This window comes from Pleuronectes platessa, chromosome 7, assembly GCF_947347685.1.
Source record: "Pleuronectes platessa chromosome 7, fPlePla1.1, whole genome shotgun sequence".
NCBI classification, from domain to species: domain Eukaryota; kingdom Metazoa; phylum Chordata; class Actinopteri; order Pleuronectiformes; family Pleuronectidae; genus Pleuronectes; species Pleuronectes platessa.
In genome coordinates this window covers 24597473-24609626 of record NC_070632.1, presented here as the reverse complement: position 1 = coordinate 24609626, position 12154 = coordinate 24597473, and the positions used below count along the sequence as shown (strand labels likewise).

The window sequence follows — 12154 nt, the reverse complement described above, 5'->3', positions numbered from 1 at the left end:
GGGGTAAAATCAGTTTTTCAGTCTGTTTCTCAGGTCTGCCAGAGGGGAGCAGGTCGAAGAGATGATGTTTATTAAAATGCAATCACTGAAAGAATCATTTCAACCAAGGTTACAAAAAATTAAATAAAAAAAGAAGATACAAATCAGCATTTCTTTTTGACTAATTGGCTCAAACAATATTGTTTTATTCATTTTGGTGATTCCCTGTTACCTGTTTTATGTTGTGTTCCCATAAGTCTTTGTCTGTTCCCCATGAATGGCGGTGTTTTGCGAATACAGAAGAAGAAGAAGAAGAAGAAGTAGAAGAAGAAGAAGACGAAGACGAAGAAGAAGAAGAAGAAGAAGAAGAAGAAGAAGAAGAAGAAGAAGAAGAAGAAACCTCGCGCATGCGCAATACAGCAACAGTCAATTCGAAACCAAGCGGGGGAAACCACTTCGTGCAGCTGTAAGTATATTACTTTTATTTACTGCATTGTTTACCTCGACACAATGACACATCCCATGATTCGCGTTTGGGCTCGCGCGGGCTTCCTTGCCCCCATAATCATGCTTGCTTCCTCGACTGTCGACCCTGGGATAAAGTTGAAACATTAGTTTGAAAGGGTTTTGAAGCGGCGTTTGGTTAAACAGCCTGTTATACACTGTGCATCGTTTTCTTTAGTCAGTCGCTCACTCCAACCTCGTGTTTGGTCGGTTGTTCCCCTGTAGTCAGTGTTACTGTGGGACACAGTGGATAAACCGGAGAATAGCTAAGCCCCTCTCGCTGGTACCTCCGTGTTTGCTAAAGTTGGCTAGCAGGCTACCAAGCTAACAGGGAAGTTGCTTTAGACAACAGAAGTAAAGTAAAAACAAAGTTACTAGTATATGTACAGAAGGAAATGACGACCCACAGGTTGCTGTGGTCGCTGCTCATTGATATGTACTGCAAGAGCTGATACATGTTTTCTAAGTCAAGCTGCACAGGGTCAGAGATTCAGTGTTCTACTTGAATTGGCTGTAGTATGTTGCTTCCAGATCCTACTCGCCACCAGCCCTGTTAGTATAAAATGTACTTTAAATGTACCTTGTCTAGTACTTTGTTGCTGAGATCACGTAGACAGACAGATGACACTGACAGAGTTATCCACAGGGGAACTGTGGCTAATTCTCCACAAGCTTTGGAACAATGTACCCTTCAGAGACCTTTCAGAAAGCTGTGCAGGTGGACTGAGGAGAACTGAGGCTCTTTTTATTTAGATACAGCCCTTTGATGAAATAAAATGATAAATAAAAACTGTTCATTATTTGAATGCAATACAATATCTCTTCTGCCATGCAGTCCTAGTCAGGATGAGAAGCAATGAAGGAAAAAAATACTTTCAAATACAATTAAATAATCTCTTTATCTCACACACTGACAGTGGTTACTTCTATAGAGTCTGACATGCTAAAAATATAAAAATAAACACAAAGAATTGTTGAGAAAGTCCAGACCTGGAGGTCATGTCTGAAAACAGCAATATAGAGCATGGAAGTGAGCTCTGATCACAAGACAGGGGACACATGTGGAGACACATTCTTAATGTCAGGTGTGACAAACTGAGATCTGTTCACCTGTGAGCAGATTTTACACACACACACACATACATAAGAATATATGATCAATATCAAAAAGTTATGATAGAATATATACAGTGCATGTTAAAAGCCATGACATTGTTCAATAAATCCAGAGAGGATAATGACTGATTTTAAGTTAAGCATGTCAAGTATTTATATTGAAAGCATCCTTACTTAAATTGTATCACGTAGGAGTGTGAGCTGCCTACATTGAGTGGTTCCTCATTGTAACGTGAGGGTATAATCTTCCCATGATATCCTGTCAATGAAAAGTGGCATCTGTCAGAGCACAAGGGACATGTGTTACCCAGCTGTACCCACAGAGAGCAGTGGCCTGAATGATACTGTGACACTCTGGTGATGACATTTTATTTTGCCAAATGACAGTGGAACAGCAGAGACATACCTCAAGTTAAGGTGACATATGATATGCCATCATCAGCTTTTAAGATTGTACCATCACTCATTGCCCAGAATTTGCAATACCGCTGGCTGTCAGCCCGGATGACTAGACATTAAACTTTGCCAGCTGGTCTGGTCATTCTCCTCTGACCTGTCTCATCAATCACACCTTTCTGTCCACTTAACGGCTGCTCTGTTGGTATTTTTGTTTCTGGCATTATTTCTGATTAAACTCTAGAGACTGGTTTGACTGAAAATCCCTGGAGATGAGCAGTTTTAGAAATACTCGATAAACTCAAATGTCTTTACCCTACTAATAATGTTCTAATATTGTACTGGCATCACCGATTATGTATCGTTCACTGAGTCACTGAGTCATTCAGGTCCCATTTTTCCTCATTCGACATTGCCTGGAGCTCCTGAGCTGTATCTGTCTGAGGTTATGCTTTGCACTGCTGTCACATGATTGCCTGATTGGATTTATTCCACTTTCTTTATTGTGATTGTTTTAGAAAAAACAGAAACCATAGCCTGTGATACAAACTGGAATTGTGCAGTTGTAAATGCTACCATAATAGCCCTTGATGAAGTTAACTTTACCATTGTGTTCATATGAGAATTTTCCCCCTAGGGTTAGGCTAATGACTTTAATATGCCATAATGTAGTGTAGAACAGCTCCTTGTAGCTTTCGGTTGTTGTATAATTCGCTTACTCTCCAATCACAAAGCCAATCGACTGTCGTCAGAAGATGAATAAGCCTCTGGGGGCAACGGACAATATTTTGAGGCTTTCGGTAGAGATGTCAGATATCTGGGCCAAACACGTTGTCAGTAGACACCGCTATACAGTCATTGTCAGGGAACGTGTCACAATACAACTATTATTTTTAATCCCTTATATTGTCACTGACCCTAGTTATGTTTCACAGATGGTTGGCCTGAGGGGTTCTGAAGTTTTCTGCACAACTGCTCTAAAGACTTGATGTTTAATGTTTTGTGTTAGTTGTCATCCTGTTTGCATTCGGAGGATAATGGGCTTCTTGATGTGACCTAGACTGCTCTCTGCTCCCTCCCATTTAAAGTTTCAGTGTGCAAATTACGTCTTTCATTCTACGGTACAGTAAAACGCGAGCGTCATTCAGTTCAGTGAGAGTAAACAATCACAGCAGTCACTCAGAATACGTTTAAGTACCAGATTTAAACAGACTTACTTAATTAAAACTTAAAATTTGTGTTGGATCTCTTTGGACATGTATTAATACCAGGTCTGAACAGGACCATTGAGACACATTCTAATACTAGGTGCAAATTATCTGATCTGTTGAGATAGATGTTAATGATATGAGCAGGGCCTTTGTCTTGGTTGGCTGATTGGTCCGCTCCTTGATTCCCTTCTCATGCTCATTCTGTGTTAACCTGTGGAGGAACATTCATGAACTCTAAGAAGTTTAATCATCCTGTCTCCACTCGAATGTGGGAGTTAAAAGTCGAGTGCTCCCTCCTGCCTTTGAAGTGGTGGCAGCTGACTGTGGGATAGATTACACAATGCTCGACCCAGGCGACCTCCTGCTGAACATCTGTATGAGGGAGTGAGCACACTAGACTTTCATCTGGCTGTGGCATAGTGATATTTCTCAGCTTTGACCCTGCTGGATAACAGATGCCGGCCCCTTTTTCATCTTGTGTATTTGAACCTTTTTTTTGCTGGGAGTGGTAAAAGAGAATTTAGTCTGTTCATACTGACTATAAGTATTGGTCAGTTAAACTTAAAATTATTCGTTATGTATGCCAGATTTGTTTAGTCTTGAGATGTGAGGAAGATGAAGCTGTGGCTACTTCCTCAGCAGGTAGCAACCCCCCACCACAAGCTAATGCCTGGATGTTGTTAACCAGTAAGTAAGAAAGTATAAGACAAATTACATCTCGTAAAGCACCGTGGTTTGGAGATTATGTGATTTAGGAAAGGAGAACAAGATATATTACCACTTTACTGAAGCATTAAATAATGGATAGATTTATTAAATAAGTTTTCGTTTAGATATTTTACTCAGTAGTGTTATGCCTCCGTGCAAGTGAAAGCCAGTGGCCGGAGGCATTATGTCTTCAATTCACTTTTATTTGTAAAGCGTTAAATCATATAATATCGAGGCACTTTACATAGAAGGTCAAGACCTTAAAACAATTAAATAAACTGTTCTCACAAAGAACTGCACGTTGGTGAGGAAAAAAACTCCCTCTTTGACTGGAAGAAACCTCGAGCAGAGTCAATGTGGGCGGTTTACAGCACCCTGACACCGTCATCAGCTCTTAACCCACAAACTCTCATGTATGGCACCCCTTTTTCTTCGGGAGATATTTGTACCCTGACCCCAACCCTCTTATTGTCTTTTTTCATTTTTGCGTCCGTCATGTGTTAGAAGTGTCATCAATCCTCTGTCTCCAGATCTATATTTTTGTATGCTTCTGTTGAGCTGCTCCCTTAATAGAGACAAAGATAATGCCAATGTGGAGCTTGGGTGTTGGCTGAACAAGCAGGGTGGAAAGATGGTGATCTTGACACATTCGTCTCAGTGTGTCAGAGAAGAAAAACAAAAACACACACAAAAAAAACCATGAGCCAGCAACTTCACTTGGCCATCACTCTGTTTGACATGTTGTTCTCCATCCTCATTGCCTGAGATTTGGCAGCATGGATGAATTCATGTCTTGCATACAAAGAATACCTTTAAAAAAACGTTTAAAGTATAGATTCCAAAGTCTTTATTGTAATTCCTCTGCTGCATACAACATCACAACAGTGTGAACATGTTGTACAGATATAAGGAAACTAAAATGAAAGCATAAAGTAAAGTATATTTGAGTGATTGCATGATGTGAGTGTCAACTGGACATTGGCATGCCATACAGTTATGTTTGAACCTTGGTCCAGTGTTTGAAAACTCCCTGAGTGAAGCTAAATCATCAGTGTGCTGTCCAACGTGTTGTTGTGATAAACAGCTGACTGTTGTGCCGTTCCTCTATACACAGCGGTGATATTTGTATTAATTGAACTTGTGTCAGCTTCTTCTTATCCGTTGCTGCGGGTGAAATAAGGTTCATGTTTCTCATCCCTCTGGGAGGATTTGTCTGATTCCCGCTGCCGAGGAAACTCCTGCAGTCTACATGAAAATAAAAACCTTTCAGATCTTTGTTTTCAAGCCGCGGGTCAGGAGATAAGAAGTGGATATAAGCATATCTCTCCTGCACAGACTGCTTATTATTTTACATCCTCCAGTACATCTGAAATGCAGAATATTTAAAGTCTCTTCCGATGATGAATCAGATGATACAACGTGGAAATAAGTAGCATGTGTTCATTCAAACATGCGTAGGTGGGTCAGATTTTTGTTTTCCGAAGAGAAACTCAAAAACAATTTATCTTTTTCATGAAAATTCACAATTATGGTAATCAGGTAGTTGAGTGGAGTCTTTGGTAATTTTGGGTTTGTGGGGGAAATATGTCAACTCCGCAGCACAACAAATTCTTAGCATGTTTACCAATTTACCAAAAGACTATTTTTAGCGGCTTGATGTTTCACTTTCTTCGCCAGCTGGTCTCTCACTGTGTCTGTGGACAGTTTGTGTATCAGAGCTTGTACTGTTAGAAAAAGCCTTCTGCTGCTGGAAACATTAAGGGATCTATTTTAATGATTTGAGCTCATGGTATAAAGCACATGGAGCAAGTGTTGTCAGGTTGGGACCAAATCCAATTCAGAGGGGTTATACTTCATCTCTGAATTAGTCTTTAGTGTTTCGGGGTGCAACATGCAGTAAATCAATCTGAGTGCTGTAGAGGTGTATCTCCCATTCTCTTTGAAGGCCAGCCGAACTCGCACCTGAGTGGATTGTTATTATAATGGCGGATTTGTCAGGGGAGAAGGAATATATGTATTTTGCAACCACCAATGTATTGTAATATGTGGCAATTTGAATAATTTAGCCACTGACTTCAGATAAGGTTTTTGTTGGTCCATCACTTTTCACTACAAGATAATCAACACACCCATGGGTGTTCAGATGGGAGCAGGTGCATTTGCTATTTGAATGCTTTTTTCCAGACTTTTTTGCCCTCAGACTGAACCATTCAGTAAATGTGCCTTAGATCAAAGACCATGAGCTGAAAGATGGGCTGCATAGAGCTTACTAGCTGCAAAGTTGGTCACATTTCTCTGGACTTATCATTACAATCAGCATCTTTCACATTGTGTGTAGCAGTTCCATCTAGATCAGGGGTCTCCAACCTTTCTTCATCTCTGAACTACTTTCGAGAAATTAAAGGGGCCGAGAGCTACTTGCATCACATTGCTTACATTAATTCACAAAGCACTCATCAGCTGAATTAAGCTACTTTTTTGTACATGTGTGAATTTGCAATACCGAAAGCATTACATTTATTAAATTTCACAAAGCTTATTACAAAGCTCAACAAGAAACTTAACATCAAGGTCCAAGAACAGAGATAATTTTTTACTAATTATGGCTCACGTAGTAAGTTACTTTGCTATCTTTAACTTTTCTGTGTCCTCATATCAATGAAAAAACTGAATTATATATTTTCTGTTTCCTAGAATTGATAATATTACCAGCTTAATCACCACCTTACAAGCATCTTATGGTACACATGTCTTACTCCTTTGTCTTGTTCAGAATTTAGATCTCAAGAAATTCATGTCAGAAAAAGCTGATTCACAAAGTTATGAAGAACCAAATAAAGCCGCAAATTTAAGCTGAACATGATTTTGGAGATTTATAACCTCCATCTCCTCAGGATTGACACTGTGAGATCTACCTCCTATGGTAAATAGTACCTTTTCTGTTTTTTCTTGGCCTGTTTGCTGCTTCGCTGCTGTGATTGGTTGGGTTCAGACGATGACAGGACTATCATCATTTTATTGAGAGCTGATGTTTTGGAGGGGGTGGGACATCTATGTGTTCGATTGAATTGAAGAGGTGCATTTATTGTCGTCTGATTTTTTTAACACAGTCTGTGAACCTATTGGCGAGCTACTAAAAACGAGCCCACGAGCAAAGTTTGAAAACCCCTTATCTACATATTAACTAGAACAGGTTTAAACTGCAGACAGTGATTCAGAGGTGTGGAACCAGGCTAAAGGCTTGAATAGTGCAAAGAGCCGGAAGTAACAGTAACAAGTGGCTTTGAAACCAAATTCACCATTTACTTTTTGAAGAGTAGTGGTAGATATGAGACAAATCAAACACGAATGTCTGCCTCCTGGGTCCATCTTTCTGTATTTCTGTTCAGTGTGTTTGTCTGCTTTCGTCCACAGAGTGTCTGTCTGTGACTCAGTGCTGAAGTGTACCTTTAAATGGCTTTTAATAAATGGCTTTCTATGAGCGCTGCAGAGCTGCTCTCCCCTGACACACTCCCTCCGCTCGACTCTCGCAAGCTGCTCCTGACCTGATAAAAACCCCGGAAATCACCTGCTGAGCTGTATGTGGTTTTTTTCAGTGCTTTTTCTCTGAAAAGTTGAAACTGCTGGAGCGTACATCTGTGGCAGCTGAAGGTCTTGTGTTGTAGAAATGAACCTTCAGGTTTTGGCCAAAGTTGTAATTTGTCTGTTGACCTTTTTTACCTGTGAATGTGCAGCCCCATGACACTTATCTGAATGATACATGAAACAAACATAAATGCAATAGTTCCACCATGTTTTTCACTTTCAGTTTTTTGATCATCTTAAAATTATGATTTTTTTTTTATTTTCAGCATTTGACAGGATCTTTTTATCTTGATCCTAAATCGTCAGTGTGTTATCCTAATTAGGATAAAAGATTGTTTCACTGCATACATCGTCAAATGAAATGTTTAATTGGAGCACATGCAGACATTTTATTTTGTCAATTATATCGAATTTTCTTTAAAGTTGTGCCACATTTGGATGGACACGTAGTAGTTTCTCGACTTAAAAAATAAAATTAATTAAGGTCCGCTGGAACTCATCAAAATACCCAGGTAGATACAGCGCGAAATCATAAGCGTCTCAGAAATACAGAAGCAGTGTTTCATTCTCATTGAAAATAATTACTAAACATCGTTAAATATTGAAAACGGATATGTGTACTTTATGGCATGTTCAAAAATAGCCCATCTTGAGCATTGATCATGATTCATCGCTACACTTTATCTTCTTTTACCATGATAATTAGTGGGATTAATAAGCACCCACGCTTTAAATAAAGGACTCGCATTGTGGCAAAGTTACTCGGGGCAAAAGGGTTCCCTGTCATTTTGGAACTCCCCCACACAGCAGTGCACAGATACACTGCAATTTATCGTATATGGAACCCTGCTAAAATCTTAGTTGTCAGCGTTTTTGAAGAATTGAAATTGTTTTGCTGATTTCCGGTGCCAGATCTAGTTTGCAAATCAAGTTCACGCAGCATCCTGCTGGTTTAAAATTAATAAATTAATTGCTCAATTGTGTTCTCTCCATTTGCATTTTTTCCCAGTCTTAATCCCTGGATATTCAATGTTCTCATGTCTTCAGGCTTTACTGTGATTAAAAAAAACAGTATAAAGCAACTCCTTTCCGGAGAAGCTACAAGCAGAGACTTATTTTTTCTGTTAATGTATAAATGAAAACAATCAAATATCAAAAGTTTTGATTAAAGGTCACTTAATTGAGGAATAATTATCAGCTTTATTTTGTAGCATTTTAAGACACATTTATGAAGGATTATGAAGCCACAACTAGAGGTGCCTCACTGTTTTGTGCTGGCAGAGATGCGGGGTTAGCATGGTCATCCCTCAGGAGGTCACACTCTACTGCGGGGACGAGGGATCATTAATATTTCTTTCTGTGAGACCACTGAGTTTCGTCCCAACCCGGCAGCCATGTTTGTCTGCAGTCCTAACTGCTGCACTGGGCCCATGCTGCAGCAGTGAGCTGCTGTTTGGAGATCTATCCCTTGTTTTTCTTAGTCTCTATGTTCCTCATGACTAATGTTGGGATGAACTTGAGTTGCCTTCTGAGCGTCCTTCAGCAGCAGAGCGATGGGTTTCGGTGACACTCAGAGGAGCAGGGAGGCCTCCAACTTCGTGAGGTGTGAGCCAGCAAACATTTGGCAGGGATCATCTGCTTTCCCAATACGGGGATAGGCGGACAGTTTACGGCCGACTGGTGGTTTCTGATAAAGTTTCTGCTCTGTAGGGGCTTGGGGATGGTTTTGTTGTTGTAAGTGTGCTTGTGACGTTCAGTTTTTTATATAATGCGTTTATAAATTTCTTCAGGTTTAAATTCCTAAATGCGACAAATGTGAAAAAGGTGAACATCAAGAGTTTTTGCTGGCATTTTGTCAATTTTGTCTGCTTTTTTTAAGATGTGATGCATTTAACTCTTAACTGTAACATGCATTTGAGAATGGACAAAATTAGAATCGATCAAATGAACCAACGCAGACACATTATGAATCTGATATGTCATGATTGATATCACATGTTGATCCTCAGCAGGTTTTGTAGAACATTTGTGTGCAGATTATAAAATGAATGTGCTTTTTTGTCTGTTTTTATTTGTGTGCAACATGAATCAGTTTGAAGAAAAAACATATTTTGATGTTTAGAGTGGTGAAATCCATCTGGGCTGCAGCTCTATTGTCTGGGGTGATGGCCTGCAGGTTGTAGGTGCACCTCTGTGAGCTTTGTGAAGTTCTCAGCCACAGTGAGTTGACGATGTGACTTGTAGGTCAGATCCCAAAATGATATGGTACCTTCACACAGGCCAGCTCTGAACTCATGAATGAATCACCCAACCTGCTGTAATTCAGGCCTCTGGTTGCTCCCCTTTGGTCTAAATCAGAGAGGTTTGTTTGATTCTTTTTTTCTTTTTCTGGCTGGGTTTTCTGCCTGACTGAGCGGCTGACTCTACGGTAGAGTGAACAGCTCGTCTGCCTCGCAGGCTGTTCCTGCTCTGCCGTCCTCGGTCAAAGAGGTACCACAGAGGGACTCGGGCAGTCAAATCTGCCTGATATCAAACTAACAAGCTCTGACAGGAAGCAACTTTCTACCTGCTGGGAACATGACCAACACTTTCCTACGTTTCTCTCTGAAACGCCTCGAAGACTTTAACCCTCCTTGCTATGCTCCTACTGAGTATGCAGTCTAGTCAGTCCACGAATGAGGTTTTCTTCATGAGCCACGTGGTCTGGAAAGGCCAAACCCAAATGAGACGGTCTCGTATACAGAGGCCGTGATCAGCATCACCAGGTTGTTCCGCCCTTATTGCGGTTGCCTTGCAATAGAGCTAAAGTTGGACATGACGAGAAATTTTTAATCCATGTGTAATGGTAGGTGTAACAGCCCCCCGCTTCCCCAAACACGACACAGAGTTTCTCAACTGATGTCACACGGCTCTTTATTGATCACATCATCGTGGCGCCGTAAGTGCACCGTAAAACTGCAATGAGATCAAGTACACGATCTTTTAATCAATAAAATCATACATAAACGTTAAAATACATTTAACAAACAAATCACCACGTGAGGCAAGTCTGATGCGGTTAACGTGATATAGCGACTTCCATTCCGTGCTACCTGCAGCTGAGTTAATAGGACCAGCTTCTTACCTCGTTCCGCTGACGAGGGGTGTTAAACTATAGTTTTTTGTTCCGTAAGGTTTTAGAAAATGCCGCACAGCCGGCGACCGGTCTTTGTTACTGCTCCTCTCTATATGCCGGGCTGTACGGCAGGTTTTTTATTGCAGTGGTCCGGAAGAGAGGGATCTGGTGCGTCAGTTAAAATGGTCCGCTCCTTAAACTGCAGGTATTCATGCGAGGGGAGTCGCTATGTGTAAAACAAAATAAGCCCAACCCAAAATAACAGAATAAAACAGTAAGCCTTAAGTGGCATGCGTAGCAGTCAGTTACAGTAGGTGTTTGGTTGAGTTGAAGGGTAATACTCAAGCATTTAAAGTCTCAATTACCAGCGCCATCTCCTCTATGGTTTGTCAGCAAAGTGCAATAAATCCTGGTATCCTGGGGCTGGGAAGGATCTACTCGTTGGAGCTTTCAGTTATTGGGGAAGGAACGACTCATTTGTCAGCTTTATTTGAAGCACCCTTCAAAATGGGACAGCCTAGTTTTACCTATGTGACTTAATCAGTGTTCGGATGCGGACTCTGAAGGATGCAGCCTCTGAACTGAGACACAGCTTTGGTTGGAACAGAATTAAATGCATGTTTTGATTAACGTCTCCAGGTCACCTTGACGTCATGCCTGTCTATGTGCTGTCGGAGGGGGCGGGGCCCCCGATTCAGGTACCAACAGACCAAACCAGGATTCCCATCCATCTTATCACCACCAAGGCGGACTACTCCAACAAATCAGTCAAGGTTTGTTCACAGCTGTATGATCAGAGACTTTCACTATTAGAGCTCTGCAACAGGGATAGTAGCTTGGGTTTACATGTTTTGGGGTTGTCTGTTCATCCTATTAAACAGAGGCAGGAAGTACAAGAAGATCAAATACTTTATTTCAGTACTTAATTAGATATTTCAGGTGCATGTACTGCATTTTTCTGACAATACCTTTACTGCCCACATTAAAACACAAAAATCTGTACTTTCTACTCCCTCCCAACATCGAGACAGATTTAAACCTAAATGGACAATAACACAGAAAAGATAATTCCTTGTTTTATATCTATCTTAATGTATGAATAAAAACAATCCGTTTCAGAAGTTTTTTGATAAATGGTCACTTAATTGAGGAATAATTATCAGCTTTATTTTGTAGCATTTTAAGACACATTTATGAAGGATTGTGAAGCCACAACTAGAAGTGACCCAGTGTTTGGTGCTAGCAGAGATGCCGTGTTTGGCGTAGTCATCCCTCAGGAGGTCACACTCTCATGTGGGGGGTCAAGGGATCATTAATATTTCTGTCTGTGAGACCACTGAGTGTCGTCCCATCCCAGCAGCCATGTTTGTCTGCACAACGTAAAAGACAAATCAAAACAAAACAGACAAGAGAGTGAGACTCAACCGTGGAGAAGTGGCACATCTACAAATGACAAGGGAAAACAACATGGAGGAAAGTGAACAATCAGACATCGCTGATGACATTGTAGAGATGAAACTGAGTGGAGAGCTTGGGCAGT

At 40.7% G+C, this 12154-nt stretch overlaps 1 protein-coding gene across 6 annotated transcripts in view; it reads left to right on the top strand.

Moving 5' to 3' along the window:
• The first annotated feature begins 359 nt into the window (after positions 1-359).
• Positions 360-12154, top strand: part of pot1 (protection of telomeres 1 homolog) — a 67886-nt gene continuing 56091 nt past the window's right edge. For 5 of the 6 annotated variants that reach the window (XM_053427703.1, XM_053427704.1, XM_053427702.1 and 2 more), the window contains exons 1-2: positions 374-445; positions 11254-11387. In XM_053427703.1, the coding sequence (XP_053283678.1) occupies positions 11268-11387 (120 nt within the window). In that variant the 5' untranslated portion in view covers positions 374-445; positions 11254-11267. Of the gene's footprint in view, positions 446-11253; positions 11388-12154 lie in introns of all 6 variants that reach the window. The other variant, XM_053427705.1, reaches the window with a different exon arrangement.